The sequence below is a fragment of the Neophocaena asiaeorientalis genome, unplaced genomic scaffold (assembly GCF_003031525.2).
Source record: "Neophocaena asiaeorientalis asiaeorientalis breed wild unplaced genomic scaffold, Neophocaena_asiaeorientalis_V1.1 scaffold340, whole genome shotgun sequence".
In the NCBI taxonomy this organism is placed as follows: Eukaryota; Metazoa; Chordata; class Mammalia; order Artiodactyla; family Phocoenidae; genus Neophocaena; species Neophocaena asiaeorientalis.
In genome coordinates this window covers 3251510-3270870 of record NW_020172733.1, presented here as the reverse complement: position 1 = coordinate 3270870, position 19361 = coordinate 3251510, and the positions used below count along the sequence as shown (strand labels likewise).

Here is a 19361-nt window from a genome sequence, read left to right as displayed (position 1 = left end):
TAAGTATTGCTGAAATATGTTTTAGATATGAGGGAGAGATGATACCACTTCTTCATTTGCCTGTGAAAATGCTATTTAATGAACTGCATAAACATTGACAGGCTTGGAAGGAAAAAGGCCATGAGTGTTTTGACGTAATGTTAAATTGCTGATTTTTTGTGTGTAGGAAGGACCAGTCATCAGTTTTAATGCGGCTACCACGTTACGCAACTTCTGTTTATGGCAGCAAACTCAGAATGTTCTAGATGATGCCCACCCATCCCACCATGATACTGCTGTTCTTATCACTAGGTACAGTTCTAGAAATAACGCTTGCAATGAAATTGTTTACCCTTTATCTCCTGCGTGATCACCTGTACTTCTTCTTACATTAATTCTTTATCGATAATACATAGAAACGTTCTATGAGAACTTGTATTACAAAAGATACCATTGAATGAAAGCATTCTTCTGTTTTTTTCAGACCAGAACACTGGCCTGATTCCTTAGGAAATTAGCAACGTTAAGTTGCTAAGTAATGGTTTGACATAAACAAGATAATTTCCTTATTATATTCGTGACAGAGTAAGAATTAGGAAAATTACTTGGAAATTAATATAGTTATGGAACTGAGAACACGTTTTGTTTCTTCCCCAACTTGACCTTTAAATCGCTTGTAAAAGAAACCTTTGAATTTATTTTGGACGCCCTATACTTAAAAATATCTATCTGCTCCTTGTTTTGATGCTCAACACATGACTTAATTACCGGGCTGCTTTTGCTAGGGTTTTTCTCAAACCTATTTATTTATATGCAGCTGCTGCTATTATAAAATGAGTATCCATTTTACATGTACCACTATACATTGTTAATTCACATCTTTGTTTCAGCAACGGTCATGCTACCAGAATATTTAGATCCTGAGTTTGTTGTTTGTTTCGGTTGGTTGCTTGGCCAAGGGGGAAAAATCTTTTGCTTGAGGCTCAGACTCAGCGAAATTTGGGCTTTCTAGAACCCTGAAATGAAAACCTTTAGTCCATGTAAAACAGCTGACATATTGTCCATGTGCTTTATTTCTTTTCTAAATTAAAACAGAATTGACTCAAATTTATACAGAGTATTCTATTACCAATCCATGGTACTGCCCTGGGTTATAGTTAGAGGCCAAGCAGCAAAGACTGAAGATAACAGGTTAATGATGGGAGGGAGGAAAAGGGCTGCAAGAGGAGACCATGAGGAAGGAGACTAGAGAACTGTCATAATGAATGTTTAAGGACTAAGTAATTTAAGAAGGAAAACATTTAAGCAACTTGGTAACATCTGAGAACATCATTATTTTGCAGCTGAGAATAATAGCCGAAGTTCATAAATGCATTGAAACATCAAGAGTATATTACATATACTACTGCATAAATAAAGGCAGAGAGGAGAAAAATACACTTAGAGAGCTTTTCATTGAACTTGGTTAAGCTTCAGCTGTTCACAGCAATCACTTTTATATAGCACCTATTGCTTATTGATATGCAAAAATGGTGCATTACTCTAGGTTTAGGGTAATAGTCAAGTCATAGTTAAAGCTTCTTTATCTTTGTTTTGGCATGTTGCAAAAATATTTTCTGAAAATGCTTCAAAATCTTTTGTTTTAAGGGAAGACATTTGTGGAGCTAGAGAGAAATGTGACACATTAGGTAAGTTATTTGGTAAATAAAATATAGCTTGTATAATTGTTTACTGAATTATTTAAAATGATGTTTTGATTATCTTCCCTTTAATTTACACAATCATTTTGATTATTAATTAATGGTTAGTGTCACTATTATTTGATTCTGCTCTAAGTTTTAAAGAATAATAAGAGCTAATATTTATGTACCAATTAATTTCTAAATATCAAGTGCTATGCAGAGCTTGACATTTTAAAGTGTTTTATTGTGTAATATTTGATCCATACAAAATAGTACATAAAAACTTATATGCAAATTTAAAGCAAAAAAAAAAAAAAGAGTAGTCATGAATCCATCACCAGATTTAAGAATTAGAAATTTTTTGGTACTGTTCTATGGCCTGTGCTAAGTCCTTATTCTCTCCCTTGCACTTCCCCAAGAGGTAACCAATAGCATGAATTTTGTATGTGGCAGTTCCTTCCATCTTTTGAAAAATAGTTTTATTGTATATGTATATATTCCTAAAAGAAATTGCTTGATTATGCTTATTTTTGAGCTTTAGTTCATGCATTTTCACTGCTATACAATATTTCATCCACAGTTCACATATCTATATCCTGTCAGTGAATATTTGGGCTGATTCCAGTTGTTTTCTATTATGAACTTTATTATAAGAGCTAAGGTATATTCCTACGGTTAGAATTGCATGCCATTAAATGTGCTCATGTTTAACTTTATAAGATATACCAAATTATTTTCTAAAGTGGTACCAATTTATACCTTTAATCAATAGTGTATAAGCATTCGTTTTGATTATGTCACTATTAATACCAGGATCTTCAAATTTCTCATTTTTGCCAATCTAAATTTAATATATTTCATTATAGCAATAATTTTCAGTTCCCTGGTCACTAATGAGTTTGGACGTCTTTTTATACATTTACTGGTCATTTATATTTCCTTTTTGGAGCGGAATGAAAGAAATGAAGAAAACATTGCCTATTTTTCTGCTGTGGTATTTTTCATTTTCTTACTGCCTTTTAATGTTCTTTATAACTTCTTGATACCAAACCCTTTTTGGTTTATATGTATTGTAAATATCTGTTAATAATTTGTTCCTTAGTGTTAATTGTTTTGTGTGTGTGAAAATGTATGCTTTAGCTGAATTTATAACTTTAGGTTTAGCAATTTTGTATCTTATTAAACAAATTATAGCCTTCTGAGCCTTCTGTAGCTCAAAAGTCTGAGTGTATTATCCTGTTTCCTTGTGAATATTTAAAAATTTGTCTTTTCACATTTAAATCTCTAAACCATTTGGCATAATTTTTTTGATGTGGTATCACACAGGGATCTAGTTTTGTAAGTTCCTTTTCTCTGTGAATGTCCAGTTTCCTCAGATCACACATTGACTAGTTTACCTCCTTTCATTAGAATGTGCAATGCCGTTTATAAAGTTTCTGTTTGCACTGGTATGGGCAAATCATCCCGCTGTTTCATTAATCAATACTTTTTATTTAGTCCATGTGCCAGTTTCATATTAGTTCAAATTTTGTAGCTATATAATAAATCATCATAATTCATAGGATATATAACTCCATCTAATTTTCTTCAAGAGTATTTTGGCTGTTCTTGGACCTTTGCTCTTCTATAAAAATTTTAGACCCTCATGTTAAGTAATTATAAAACAATTATCTGTCTATCTATGAAGGTCTTTTAAAATTTTCTTTCAGTAGTATATAGTATTTTCTTTCAAAGCTGGTCATGCACAACTTTCATTTATCTCTTTTATTAGTGTATGGTCTATGATGTTGATTGAGAGAAATGCATTAGATTATTTGGATTATTGATTTTAAATCTAGCCAACTGATTCATTACTCTAATCCTTATAATTTACCTGTGGATATTTATATCACTTTTGAATTATGGCTATTATTCCCCCTCTTCTTCAATCCTTATAACTTTCTCTCGTTTTTCTTTTTCTTTCCTTTGTCTTAAAGCAAGACAAAAACCTTGTCGAATGTTGAATAGAAATGATGATGGTAGCCTTTTTTCCTGGATTTTGAAAGGAATACTTGTGCAGTTTCACCATTAGGAATAATATTTGACATAGGTTCTTGGCAGATAAACTTATCATCATAGTTTTCTGAGACTTAAAAAATGTATGCTGTTTTATTAAAAAAATTTGCAGATATTGAAATGATCATACGATTAATTTAATCCTGTGAATTCCTTTTATGAGTTTTGTAACACTAAACCAAACTTGATCAAGGTTTTTCCTTTTTTTTAAAAAACACACTGCTAGATTCCATTCCATGCATATATTTTCAGGAGTGAAATGATCTTCCTTTGATTATATTTGTCTAATTTTGATACCAAGGTTTTATTCACCATACAGAATTTGTTGGAAGTGTATTATTTCTTTTCCCATTCTCTGGAAGATTTTATATAATGTTGGAATGATCTATATATCTTGAAAGCATGGGAGATCCCACCTAGAAAACCATCTGGGTTTCATCTTTCCTTTGTGGAAAGATATTTAACTATTTGAGTTTTCCAACGGTAATCAGACTTTTAAAAAAATCTTTTTGAAGGTATTTTAAAAAGTGTATTTTTCTAGATATCTGACCATTTCTTTTAGTAGTAGTAAAATTAATTAGCTTAAATTATTCTCATAGCACTTTCTTTTAAGTTCTGTCAATAGCTATACTTCTGCCTTGTTTTATTTCTGATATTATCTATTTACACTTCTTTATAATGGCCCAATTTCACTGGAATATTGTCTATTGCATTTGTCTTTTTAAAGGATCAACTCTTTGCTTTCAATCTCATTTTTATTTCATTAATTTCTGCTCTCTCTCTCCTTTTCTTTCCAATTTACTCATGCTGTTCTATTTATAATGTAAACTGACTGTTAGCTCAATAACATCCAGGATTTTTTCTTTTCTAATTTTATTGTTTAAGACTATCGATTTACTTCAAGGTATCATTTTATTGTGTCCCACAAATTTTGATAGGTATTTTTCATGTCATTTAAAATTCTAAATTCTAAGTATGTATAAATTCATCATGATTTCTTTTTTGACTTATAATTTAGAAATGCGTTTAAAATTTTATGAATATATTCAGACTTACTGTTTTTTGTTTATTAAATTCTAATTTAATTTCACTGTAGTTGGAGAACATGATCTATACAATACCCATTCTTTGAAATCTTTTGGTATTACATGTATGGTCTATTATGTGGTCAGTTAAAAAAATGTTTCATGTATGTTTAAACAGAATGTACATTCTTTAACTATGGTATACAGGTTTCTATATGCCTGTTAAATCAAACTTGCCGATTATGTTGTTCAAATCAACTATATATTTACTAATTTTTTGCTTACTAGGTCACTTACTTGAAACATGAATATATCTCTGTCACTCTGTCCCTTTTCAATTTTACATTATAATTTTTACAATTACAGTATTCAAGTTTTTTGTTTCATCTATTTTCAGGCTAACTTATTAGGCATATATAAGTTTGAATTGAACCTTTTACAATTGTGCAGTGACTTTTTTTATCTCTAATAATGCTTTTTAAAGAAAATAAAGTCAGTATAGCTTTATGTTTAAAGTACTGTGTCTGGCAATACTACAGCTAGCCAAACTTTTTCTTTTTTTATAGGTCTCTGAAGTCTTTTTTTTTTAAACATCTTTATTGGAGTATTATTGCTTTAAAATGGTGTGTTAGTTTCTGCTTTATAACAAAGTGAATCAATTATACATATACATATGTTCCCATATCTCTTCCATCTTGCGTCTCCCTCCCTCCCACCCTCCCTATCCCACCGCTCTAGGTGGTCACATAGCACCGAGCTGATCTCCCTGTGCTATGCGGCTGCTTCCCACTAGCTATCTATTTTATGTTTGGTAGTGTATATATGTCCATGCCACTCTCTTACTTTGTCACAGCTTACCCTTCCCCCTCCCCATATCCTCAAGTCCATTCTCTAGTAGGACTGTGTCTTTATTCCCGTCTTACCCCTAGGTTCTTCATGACATTTTTTTTTCTTCTTAAATTCCATATATATGTGTTAGCATACGGTATTTGTCTTTCTCTTCTCTTTCTGACTTACTTCAGTCTGTATGACAGACTCTAGGTCGATCCACCTTACTACAGATAACTCAATTTCTAGAGGCAAAGAAGGACACTACATAATGATCAAGGGATCAATCCAAGAAGAAGATATAACAATTGTAAATATTTATGCACCCAACTTTTTCTTGTTTACTATTTGCTAGATTTCTTTTCCTTCAATTTTCCAATGTCCTGTTACTTCAGGTGTTTTTATTGGAAACAACATATAATTGGATTTTAAAAATAACATCCATAATAATGTCTGTTTAACTACCAACGTTAGTCCATGTACATTTATTATAATTGTTTTCCATACTTTTATTTCTTTTTGTCTTCATGCTTTATTCAAGCATCTCTAACATGCATTTTATTATTTTTCTCTTTGGCTGCATCTAATCTGATATTTCACCTGTCCTCTGAATTTTCCAGTTCAACATAAGTTTTTCAATTTAAAATATCCTAGTTAGTTCTTATTCAAAATCTGTGTGTTCATTTTGTTTACATTCCTTTTATATTTGCTTATATTTATAATTGCCTTTCATGTTTACTGACACATTTATTTGGAGTAATTTTATATACCATCTTTGACAATTCCCATATCCTAAACATTTGATAGCCAAATATGTGGTTTCTGCTAACTTTCTCTTATGCTGACTTGTTGGTTTGTATGTTTGGTGATCTCTGATCATAAGCTCATATTTACTTAATATTAATCCATAAGGTTAGTGGTGGACCACTTAAAAAGTGTGTGCTTTCCTCTAGAGAGCGTTTTCAGTTGTTTTTGCTGTAATCCAAAGGGTGTTACTAACCAAGGTCCCTGACTTAAGACAGAGAATTCAGAATCAGATCCTCTACCTTGAAACTTCCTATAGCAAGCTCTGGATCATATTGCTTTTATCAGTATTATCCCTCAGAGTAATTCCTATCCCTACTATTCATTGCTTACCAATTAGAATTTAGCCCATGGTATAAATGTTTATATGTATGTATGCATGCGTGCATAGGTATGAGATGGGCGGGGGGAGAATATATGTTAGGTTTTGGAGGTGTGGGGATTTGATAGTTCTTGTACACTGTGAGGTCAGTATTCATCAAAAAAGTACTTTTTAATACTTGTCTTGTTTCTTTGTGGTAGGAGGACTGTCTAGAAACTCTAATCTTCCACAAATGTGGAAACCGACACCTGCTACTCTAATTTTTACAACAGACCCCATTCTCTTCTCCGTGCAAACTATTCTCTGACTTTGTAGACATATTTTATGAGTCAATCATCTAAGAAGAATCCATTGATATGTTATATTTCTTATATTATCTATGCCTTGTTGTCACATCTTTATACTAAAAGTTAAGTATGAATATGTCAGCCATATCTTACTATTTTTTAATGATTTAATGCTAGACATTCTGGGCTATTCATGTAGAAGTGGGTGGTCTCCTGGTCCCCATTCTTTTTTTGCAGTTTTCAGCCACTCCTGTGCACGTAAATCATAGTGATATCAGAAACATAGAATATGAAAATAAAAGTATTCCTATTATGCTTTAAGTCAAGCGTAATGGTGATGATAATGATAGCTGATATATTTGAGTGCCTACTATGTATCATACACTATATTAAGGTTAACATGATTGGACTTATTTAGTCTTCACAACAAACCTATGAAGTAAGACCTAGAATTTCAATTTTATAAATGAGGATAAATAATTTGCCCAAGGCTACATAGTGTGTATTAATACAAGATTTAGTATTTTTTCCCATCTAAAATATGTGGAAAAAAAAAACAAACTAAGAATAGTTTTTTTAACATCTTTATTGTAATATAATTTCTTTACAATGTTGTGTTATTTTCTGCTGTATAACAAAGTGAATCAGCTATATGTATACATATATCCCCATTTCCCCTCCCTCTTGCATCTCCCTCCCACCCTCCCTATCCCACCCCACCAGGTGGTCACAAAACATCGAGCTGATCTCCCTGTGCAATGCAGCTACTTCCCACTAGCTATCTATTTTACATTTAGTAGTGTATATATGTCAATGCTACTCTCTCACTTCATCCCAGCTTACCCTTCCCCCTCCCTGTGTCCTCAAGTCCATTCTCTATGTCTGTCTGCATCTTTATTCCTGTCCTGCCTCTAGGTACATCAGAACCATTTTTTTTTTTTTTTAGATTCCATATATATGTGTTAGCATATGGTATTTGTTTTTCTCTTTCTGACTTACTTCACTCTGTATGACAGACTCTATGGCCATCCATTTCATTACTTTTATGGCTGAGTAATATTCTATTGTGTATATGTGCCACATCTTCTTTATCAATTCATCTGTCAATGGACACTCAGGTTGCTTCCATGTCCTGGCTATTGTAGATACTGCTGCAGTGAACATTGGGATACATGTCTCTTTTTGAATTATGGTCTCCTCAGGGTATATGCCCAGTAGTGGGATTGGTGGGTCATATGGTAATTCTATTTTTAGTTTTGTAAGGAACCTCCATAGTGTTCTCCATTAGTGGCTGTATCAATTTACATTCCCACCAACAGTACAAGAGGGTTGCCTTTTCTCTACACCCTCTCCAGCATTTATTGTTTGTAGACTTTTTGATAATGGCCATTCTGACCGGAGTGAAGTGATACCTCATTGTAGTTTTGATTTGCATTTCTCTAATGATTAGTGATGTTGAGCATCTTTTCATGTGTTTGTTGGCAATCTGTATATCTTCTCTGGAGAAACATTTATTTAGGTCTTATGCCCATTTTGGATTGGGCTGTTTGCTTGTTTGATTTTGAGCTGCATAAGCTGCTTGTATATTTTGGAGATTAATCCTTTGTCAGTTGCTTCATTTCCAAATATTTTCTCCCATTCTGAGATTTGTGTTTTGTTCTTTTTTATGGTTACCTTTGCTGTGCAAAACTTTTAAGTTTCATTAGGTCCCATTTGTTTATTTTTGTTTTTATTTCCATTTCTCTAGGAGGTGGGTCAAAAAGGATCTTGCTATGATTTGTGTCATAGATTATTCTGCCTATGTTTCCTCTAAGAGTTTGATGGTGTCTGGCCTTACATTTAGGTCTTTAATCCATTTTGAGTTTATTTTTGTATATGGCATTAGAGAGTGTTCTAATTTCATTCTTTTACATGTAGCTGTCCAGTTTTCCCAGCACCACTTATTGAAGAGGCTGTCCTTTCTCCACTGTACATTCCTGCCTCCTTTATCAAAGATAAGGTGACCATATGTGCGTGGGTTTATCTCTGGGCTTTCTATCCAATTCCATTGATCTATATGTCTGTTTTTGTGCTGGTACCATACTATCTTGATTACTGTCGCTTTGTAGTATAGTCTGAAGTCAGGGAGCCAGATTCCTCCTGCTCTTTTTCTGTCTCAAGATTGCTTTGGCTATTCGCAGTCTTTTGTGTTTCCATACAAATTGTGAAATTTTTTGTTCTAGCCCTGTGAAAAATGCCATTGGTAGTTTGATAGGGATTGCGTGGAATCTGTATATTGCTATGGGTATTGTAGTCATTTTCACAATGTTGATTCTTCCAATCCAAGAACATGGTATATCTTTCCATCTGTTTGTATCATGTTTAATTTCTTTCATCAGTGTCTCATAGTTTCCTGTTTCTTAAGGTAGGATTGTATCTCTATAAACTTCCCTCTTAGAACTGCTTTTGCTGCATCCTATAGGTTTTGGGTCATCGTGGTTTCATTGTCATTTGTTTCTAGGTATTTTCTGATTTCCTCTTTGATTTCTTCAGTGATCTGTTGGTTGTTTAATAGCATATCATTTAGCCTCCATGTGTTTGTATTTTTTACAGTTTTTTTCCTGTAATTGATATCTAGTCTCATAGCATTGTGTTTGGAAAAGGTAGTTCATACGATTTCAGTTTTCTTAAATTTATCAAGGCTTTATTAGACCCAAGATGTGATCTATCCTGGAGAATGTTCCATCAGCACTTGAGTAGAAAGTGTATTCTGTTGTTTTTGGATGGAATGTCCTATAAATATCAGTTAAGCCCATCTTGTTTAATGTGTCATTTAAAGCTTGTGTTTCCTTATTTATTTTCCTTTTGGATGATCTGTCCTTTGGTGAAAGTGGTATGTTAAAGTCCCCTACTATTATTGTGTTACTGTCAATTTCCTCTTTTATGGCTGTTAACATTTGCCTTATGTAGTGAGGTGCTCCTATGTTGGGTGCATAAATATTTACAATTGTTATATCTTCTCTTGGATTGATCCCTTTATCATTATGTAGTGTCCTTCTTTGTCTCTTGCTATAGTCTTTACTTTTAAGTCTACTTTGTCTGATATGAGAATTGCTACTCCAGCTTTCTTTTGATTTCCATTTGCATGGAATATCTTTTTCCATCCCCTCACTTTCAGTCTATATGTGTCCCTAGGTCTGAAGTGGGTCTCTTGTAGTCAGCATGTATACGGGTCTTTTTTTTGTATCCATTCAGCCAGTCTGTGTCTTTGGTTGGAGCATTTAATCCATTTACGTTTAAGGTAATTATTAATATGTACTTTCCTATTACCATTTTCTTAATTGTTTTGGGTTTGTTTTTGTAGATATTTTCCTTCTCTTGTGTTTCCTGCCTAGAGAAGTTCCTTTAGCATTTGTTGTAAAGCTGGTTTCATGGTGCTGAGTTCTCTTCACTTTTGCTTGTCTCTAAAGGTTTTAATTTTTCCATCGAATCTGAATAAGATCCTTTCTGGGTAGAGTAATCTTGCTTGTAGGTTTTTCCCTTTCATCACTTTAAATATGTCCTGCCACTCCCTTCTGGTTTGCAGAGTTTCTGCTGAAAGATCAGCTCTTAACCTTATGGGTATTCCCTTGTATGTTATTAGTTGCTTTTCCCTTGCTGCTTTTAATATTTTTTCTTTGTATTTCTTTGATAGTTTGATTAATATGTGTCTTGGCATGTTTCTCCTTGGATTTATCCTGTAGGGGACTCTCTGTGCTTCCAGGACTTGACTGACTATTTCCTTTCCCATGTTAGGGAAGTTTTCAACTATAATCTCTTCAAATATATTCTCAGACCCTTTCTTTTTCTCTTCTTCTTCTGGGACCCCTGTAATTCGAATGTTGGTGCATTTACTATTGTCTCAGAGGTCTCTGAGAGTGTCCTCGATTCTTTTCATTCTTTTTTCTTTATTCTGCTCTGTGGTAGTTATTTCCACTATTTTATCTTCCAGGTCACTTATCCGTTCTTCTGCCTCAGTTATTCTGCTATTGATTCCTTCTAGAGAATTTTAAATTTCATTTATTGTGTTGTTTATCATTGCTTTTTTGCTCTTTAGTTCATCTAGGTCCTTGTTAAATGTTTCTTGTATTTTCTCCATTCTATTTCCAAGTATTTGGATCATCTTTACTATCATAACTCTGAATTCTTTTTCAGGTAGACTGCTTATTTCCTCTTCATTAGTTTGGTCTGGTGGGTATTTTCCTTGCTCCTTCATCTGCTGCATATTTGTCTGTCTTCTCATTTTGTTTAACATACTGTGTTTGGGGTCTCCTTTTTCCAGGCTACAGGTTCGTAGTTCCTGTTGTTTTTTGTATCTGCCCCCAGTGGGTGAGGTTGGTTCAGTGGCTTGTGTAGGCTTGGTGGAGAGGACTGGTGCCTGTGTTCTGGTGGGTGGGGCTGGATGTTTTCTTTCTGGTGGGCAGGCCCACATCTGGTGGTGTGTTTTGGGGTGTCTGTGAACTTAGTATGATTTTAGGCAGCCCTTTTGCTAATGGGTGGGGTTGTGTTCCTGTGTTGCTAGTTGATTGGCATGGGGCCTCCATCACTGGAGCTTGCTGGCTGTTGGGTGGAGCTGGGTCTTAGCATTGAGACGGAGATCTCTGGGACAGCTCTCACTGATTGTTATTACATGGGGCCAGGAGGTCTCTGGTGGTCCAATGTCCTGAACTCAGCTCTCCCACATCAGAGGCTCAGCCCTGACCCCAGGCTGGAGCACCAAGTCCCTGTCAGCCACACGGATGTTTTACAGGGTCTTTCTCCACCCAGGGACTCAGCCAGGATTTTAGGCAATGTCCTTTGCTGTGCAAAACTTTTAAGTTTCATTAGGTCCCATTTGTTTATTTTTGTTTTTATTTCCATTTCTCTAGGAGGTGGGTCAAAAAGGATCTTGCTATGATTTGTGTCATAGATTATTCTGCCTATGTTTCCTCTAAGAGTTTGATGGTGTCTGGCCTTACATTTAGGTCTTTAATCCATTTTGAGTTTATTTTTGTATATGGCATTAGAGAGTGTTCTAATTTCATTCTTTTACATGTAGCTGTCCAGTTTTCCCAGCACCACTTATTGAAGAGGCTGTCCTTTCTCCACTGTACATTCCTGCCTCCTTTATCAAAGATAAGGTGACCATATGTGCGTGGGTTTATCTCTGGGCTTTCTATCCAATTCCATTGATCTATATGTCTGTTTTTGTGCTGGTACCATACTATCTTGATTACTGTCGCTTTGTAGTATAGTCTGAAGTCAGGGAGCCAGATTCCTCCTGCTCTTTTTCTGTCTCAAGATTGCTTTGGCTATTCGCAGTCTTTTGTGTTTCCATACAAATTGTGAAATTTTTTGTTCTAGCCCTGTGAAAAATGCCATTGGTAGTTTGATAGGGATTGCGTGGAATCTGTATATTGCTATGGGTATTGTAGTCATTTTCACAATGTTGATTCTTCCAATCCAAGAACATGGTATATCTTTCCATCTGTTTGTATCATGTTTAATTTCTTTCATCAGTGTCTCATAGTTTCCTGTTTCTTAAGGTAGGATTGTATCTCTATAAACTTCCCTCTTAGAACTGCTTTTGCTGCATCCTATAGGTTTTGGGTCATCGTGGTTTCATTGTCATTTGTTTCTAGGTATTTTCTGATTTCCTCTTTGATTTCTTCAGTGATCTGTTGGTTGTTTAATAGCATATCATTTAGCCTCCATGTGTTTGTATTTTTTACAGTTTTTTTCCTGTAATTGATATCTAGTCTCATAGCATTGTGTTTGGAAAAGGTAGTTCATACGATTTCAGTTTTCTTAAATTTATCAAGGCTTTATTAGACCCAAGATATGATCTATCCTGGAGAATGTTCCATCAGCACTTGAGTAGAAAGTGTATTCTGTTGTTTTTGGATGGAATGTCCTATAAATATCAGTTAAGCCCATCTTGTTTAATGTGTCATTTAAAGCTTGTGTTTCCTTATTTATTTTCCTTTTGGATGATCTGTCCTTTGGTGAAAGTGGTATGTTAAAGTCCCCTACTATTATTGTGTTACTGTCAATTTCCTCTTTTATGGCTGTTAACATTTGCCTTATGTAGTGAGGTGCTCCTATGTTGGGTGCATAAATATTTACAATTGTTATATCTTCTCTTGGATTGATCCCTTTATCATTATGTAGTGTCCTTCTTTGTCTCTTGCTATAGTCTTTACTTTTAAGTCTACTTTGTCTGATATGAGAATTGCTACTCCAGCTTTCTTTTGATTTCCATTTGCATGGAATATCTTTTTCCATCCCCTCACTTTCAGTCTATATGTGTCCCTAGGTCTGAAGTGGGTCTCTTGTAGTCAGCATGTATACGGGTCTTTTTTTTGTATCCATTCAGCCAGTCTGTGTCTTTGGTTGGAGCATTTAATCCATTTACGTTTAAGGTAATTATTAATATGTACTTTCCTATTACCATTTTCTTAATTGTTTTGGGTTTGTTTTTGTAGATATTTTCCTTCTCTTGTGTTTCCTGCCTAGAGAAGTTCCTTTAGCATTTGTTGTAAAGCTGGTTTCATGGTGCTGAGTTCTCTTCACTTTTGCTTGTCTCTAAAGGTTTTAATTTTTCCATCGAATCTGAATAAGATCCTTTCTGGGTAGAGTAATCTTGCTTGTAGGTTTTTCCCTTTCATCACTTTAAATATGTCCTGCCACTCCCTTCTGGTTTGCAGAGTTTCTGCTGAAAGATCAGCTCTTAACCTTATGGGTATTCCCTTGTATGTTATTAGTTGCTTTTCCCTTGCTGCTTTTAATATTTTTTCTTTGTATTTCTTTGATAGTTTGATTAATATGTGTCTTGGCATGTTTCTCCTTGGATTTATCCTGTAGGGGACTCTCTGTGCTTCCAGGACTTGACTGACTATGTCCTTTCCCATGTTAGGGAAGTTTTCAACTATAATCTCTTCAAATATATTCTCAGACCCTTTCTTTTTCTCTTCTTCTTCTGGGACCCCTGTAATTCGAATGTTGGTGCATTTACTATTGTCTCAGAGGTCTCTGAGAGTGTCCTCGATTCTTTTCATTCTTTTTTCTTTATTCTGCTCTGTGGTAGTTATTTCCACTATTTTATCTTCCAGGTCACTTATCCGTTCTTCTGCCTCAGTTATTCTGCTATTGATTCCTTCTAGAGAATTTTAAATTTCATTTATTGTGTTGTTCATCATTGTTTTTTTGCTCTTTAGTTCATCTAGGTCCTTGTTAAATGTTTCTTGTATTTTCTCCATTCTATTTCCAAGTATTTGGATCATCTTTACTATCATAACTCTGAATTCTTTTTCAGGTAGACTGCTTATTTCCTCTTCATTTGTTTGGTCTGGTGGGTATTTTCCTTGCTCCTTCATCTGCTGCATATTTTTCTGTCTTCTCATTTTGTTTAACATACTGTGTTTGGGGTCTCCTTTTTCCAGGCTACAGGTTCGTAGTTCCTGTTGTTTTTTGTATCTGCCCCCAGTGGGTGAGGTTGGTTCAGTGGCTTGTGTAGGCTTGGTGGAGAGGACTGGTGCCTGTGTTCTGGTGGGTGGGGCTGGATGTTTTCTTTCTGGTGGGCAGGCCCACATCTGGTGGTGTGTTTTGGGGTGTCTGTGAACTTAGTATGATTTTAGGCAGCCCTTTTGCTAATGGGTGGGGTTGTGTTCCTGTCTTGCTAGTTGATTGGCATGGGGCCTCCATCACTGGAGCTTGCTGGCTGTTGGGTGGAGCTGGGTCTTAGCATTGAGACGGAGATCTCTGGGACAGCTCTCACTGATTGTTATTACATGGGGCCAGGAGGTCTCTGGTGGTCCAATGTCCTGAACTCAGCTCTCCCACATCAGAGGCTCAGCCCTGACCCCAGGCTGGAGCACCAAGTCCCTGTCAGCCACACGGATGTTTTACAGGGTCTTTCTCCACCCAGGGACTCAGCCAGGATTTTAGGCAATGGGTTCTGAGTCTAAAAAGTGCCTCTATTTGGGACTTGCAGAACATGGCATAGGAGAGAATTCAATATTTTCTTGGAGTTGGATTTGCTTTCTTATACTTCTCCCATTGCCCCGCAAAATCCTCCCCTGAGTAGCTGCTGCTCCTTTATTCTTACCTCCTCAATTGAACACACCCTAAGGATAGTTCTTAATGACAAATACAAGATGTTGGTAATAATTACTAGGTTTCCTGCTCATTTATCCTTTTGCAAGTACTGTTGCCTTAGTCTCTGAGCATGTTTTATAAAGTATGTTAAAAAATGGTTTTTATTCTTTAACATGATGGATTGGTGACTCTGTGTAGCTTCTTGCACTTCCAAACATGGGGAATCTGTGTCAGATTTGGGCCTGTGCTGCTTTATTCTATCTCTGCCCAGTTTTAGAGAACCATTGATCAACATGAGTGAATCTAGGCACAAACCCTCAGCCGGCTGCTTGGTACCATAAGGCTATACATTCACTTTGATTTTTGTTGGTCTTGCCTATGGAGATATTTGATCATGATCTCTAATCATATGCACTGCATATTTTTACAGATATGTCATGTGACTAAAATGTTCAGTTTAGAATATATCTATCTTTAAGCATGTAACATAAAGTTTAGGTGGTAATGGAGTCAATATTGTGTTCCAAATACACAGCCCTGAAAATGAATACACTGGAATTGAGCCACTAGGCAAATTGAAAATACTAATGAAGGCAAGGGAACGCCAGCATATTCATGAAAGAAATGTGTTCAGTTTATCCTGACATTTATGACTAAGAGAATACATAGGAAGAGGGAGCTAAAACACAGTAGCTAATATAAGTATTTATTTTATATTAAGAAATTTCTAAATGTAAAACTTTACAGTAAGAAACTGGTTATTTTACATATGATAATCTTTTTTTAATGAAAGGAATCATTGTAGGAGAGCAGATAAATTTGCAGGCAAATATTGAAGGCTAGCAATAGCAAAAACCATTGTATTATGTTGAAAAGTAAAATGAAATGCTACCTTGGTTGATGATGGAGTAGGATTATTATAATGAACATTTATTTTGAATTTCTTTTTCTAGACTAATAGACTATATCAATTGTAACTATTGCTGTCTTTGGTGTCCAACCAGTTCATGCTGTCTTCTTCTTTCAGCAGCAATTCGAGTTGCAGAGTTGCACGTTGTTATTTAAATGAGTGACTAGATCTTGACATGTGATACATTTCCCATTGCTGAAGTGGTTACAAAATCAAGTGCTTCCAGTGATTATATTATTATCATGTTTTATTTAACACATATTAAATTCAGGCACTATTCTAAGCATTTAATATATTTTTACTCATTTAATTATCATATGGTAATTGAATAATTATATGCTGCTTCAAAACTTTAAAAAATAAAAGAAAATTTATAATTTATATTGTTCTGTGCTATTTTCTTTATTAGTGCTATTACCAATTTAAACATTTATTACCTTTCCTATTACGCACACTAATGTGGCGTAAAACTTCATTCTTCCTGTAATAAATTTTTTAATTTATTTTTCTGTTTTTTAAAAAACTGTTTGCCTATCCCATATTTTGGATTATTTTCTTCAGTAAAAGAATCCAAAAATTTGCTGAAAAGATTTCAGCTACAGACAAAACATTCTGTTCTTTTTTTCTTCACCTTACAAAACGTTCATGCAATATTAACAGTCAACTGCATTCATTTCTAAGTAGTAATGCCAATGATAAATGCTTTAGTGCTTTCTTTATGATTCTGGTATTTCCCATTTTGTTGAAATACAAACGTGAAATTTTTCAGGTTTAGCAGAATTAGGTACCCTGTGTGATCCTTTACGGAGCTGCTCTATTAGTGAAGAAAATGGACTCAGTGCTGCCTTTACCATAGCCCACGAGCTTGGGCATGTGTAAGTACCTTCTGTCACCTCAGTAACGTGCCTTCTATATACCATTGCACAAATGTCTAAAATTCCATCTTCAATTGAGTAATTAGCACCTTTATATCTTTATAAAGTATTAGTAGTGTAATTTTCACCCCTGAAATTCTAACTCTGGCTCTTTTGTGATCTATGTTAGGTCAGACAGGCTGCACAGATCAACAGACTAAGCAAAGAACTAGAGCTTGGGAATTCTTTTATTTCATTTACTGTATTGGATTACATGACAAGCACTTCTGGCCTCTATCCCTTGTTATCCTATACATGACCAGGTACTGTGCTCTACCATCTTATGGGAGGGCCTGCAGGGGCCCCTGGTTCTGGGGAACTCCCCAAAATATTTGTAGTACCAATTCATTTCCTGCTTTTATAGCTCAGAGCCCCAGCAGAAGATGTGGCCTGTGGGAATTTCTTAATTACTAAAAGATTTTTTAAAAAATTTCCTCCCAGTTCCATAGTTTTTTTGTTTGTTTGTTTTTTAATTTGAGATTCTCCTATCTGTTCCTGCATTGTTAAAAATTCTACTGGGGTTTTATGCTCTAAGAATGTGGAGGCTGTGATTTCCCATGATACCCTTGGGGCTCCCAGAGAAAATCAGAAACCCCTCTGAAACTCATCCCCTGAAAAATGATCCCAAATGTACCCCCAGTACTCCTTTGATTTCTTGGTTATCTGCTAATAAGGAATTGAGGCTAGAGTTGCCTCTCTTCACTACATTTTCTTTTCCTGGTCATGGCTTAACGTCATTAGAGTATTCAGCTGGAATAATTTCACGTGGAGATTGTTTTTATTAAACTAGTGCCTCTTCAGTTCCCTTTAGCATGGTTATATCTCATGACCATCCACAAGATGCACACTCAGATTTTTATATTGTTTGTTGAAGTCGGGGCAGATCAGGAACGTGCCTGAGGTACATCATGCATTGCAACATCTGGAAAGCACTGATTTCAGGTTACTACTGGTGCTAACGAGGAGAAGAGTGTTCTTGCAGAGGGTACCATCTTAGACATTTATTTTCTTCCTGAGAAACTCTTTAGGTGTCTTTAGAATATAGGTAAGTAGTTTAATTAAAATACTGATTTATGTACACATTTTGATAGGCAAGGATCTGAATCAAGTGGTTTCTTCTAAATGTGAGTTTTTACTGGGGTCCTCAAAAGAATGTGTAGGATTTGTTGCTGACCAGCTAATCATTTAATAGCATTGCTCTTATTGTGAAGATTTGGTTGCCCTTTAGGAATATTTTTATTATTCCAGTTCAATCAAATCATCACTTATTGATTATAAACCAGAAAGAGCACTTAGGCTGTTTCATATGAAATAGATGGAAAATATAGAGTGATATGAAATTAAAGAAGTGCTTTTTTTGGTTTTTTTTTTTTTTTTTTTGATACTGTAGTGATAGTCAATGGTCTGGAATTTAGTGTGGTAGAGCCTTCACCTAATCTTTCCACACACATCTCCTAGGGTACGTGTGTTGGATGCTACAGTTATTTTTATGTTAATGCTAAGTCCATATTGTGAGGAAGTGAGCCAGAATCCAAGTATTTTGATTGTTTAAATTCAAATACCAAATCAACAGACTGTGCTACTGATCAAAGTTATAAGCTACTGTTTCTTAGACATCATGCCCTTCTAAACATGAAGGTAACCCTAGCATTACAATACTTTATGGAGAGATCAAGAGTACAAATCCTGATGTAATCAGATTTATCTGCATTTTAGATTATACTTTAAACATAGGAGATCTGTTTCTAATGTTGTATACATATTTTAGTATTCTTTTTTAAGTGTTTATTTTTATTTTTAGATTTAATGTTCCACACGATGATAGTTTTAAATGTAAGGAAACTGGAATTAAACATCAGTATCATGTAATGGCTCCAACTTTAAATTACCACACAAGTCCTTGGACCTGGTCAAAATGTAGTCAGAAATACATCACTGAATTCCTAGAGTAAGTGATTTTGTGTTACTTTAGTTAAATAATTGAACATTTATTAGATTATGAAATTTGAAACTTGTATGTTCTTTTAGAGTGGTTCAATCTCTGTTGAGTTTTTTATGGTTTAAGCTTACTTTCACTGTACAAATGGTTGTTTAAAAACAAGAAAATAATTTTATTTCATTCTTAACTAATATTTTTGGTGTGCGGGGGGGCAGTTCAGATCTAGCTATCATGTTTTTTTTTTTTATTTGGGCTCTCTGTTATGGGAAAAACTTATTTTAGGGGGAGACTTAATGGGAATCAAAGCTTCCTTGTGTGTGTTTGAATTTTTTCAGAAGCTACTAGGTAATAGTTTAAGAGGAGTTTAGTTCAAGTTTGAGGTGCCCTTGAAGGGCAAAGAATAGCTAAAGTCAAACTATGAATATTACAAATAGTTCTCTGAAGGGATATGGAATCTCTAGGTTTACCTGTTCTTTGGAGGCTCTTCCCAGCTCTGAAGACAGGAGGCAGATCCAGATTGTT

At 34.9% G+C, this 19361-nt stretch overlaps 1 protein-coding gene across 1 annotated transcript in view; it reads left to right on the top strand.

Annotated features, from left to right (window-relative positions):
* The window catches only part of ADAMTS20 (ADAM metallopeptidase with thrombospondin type 1 motif 20), a 194035-nt gene that overhangs the window by 68483 nt on the left and 106191 nt on the right, over positions 1-19361 (top strand). Inside the window, exons 6-9 of the mRNA XM_024740424.1 lie at positions 167-291; positions 1627-1667; positions 16756-16861; positions 18702-18848. Of these exons, the coding sequence (XP_024596192.1) occupies positions 167-291; positions 1627-1667; positions 16756-16861; positions 18702-18848 (419 nt within the window). The remainder of the gene's footprint in view (positions 1-166; positions 292-1626; positions 1668-16755; positions 16862-18701; positions 18849-19361) is intronic.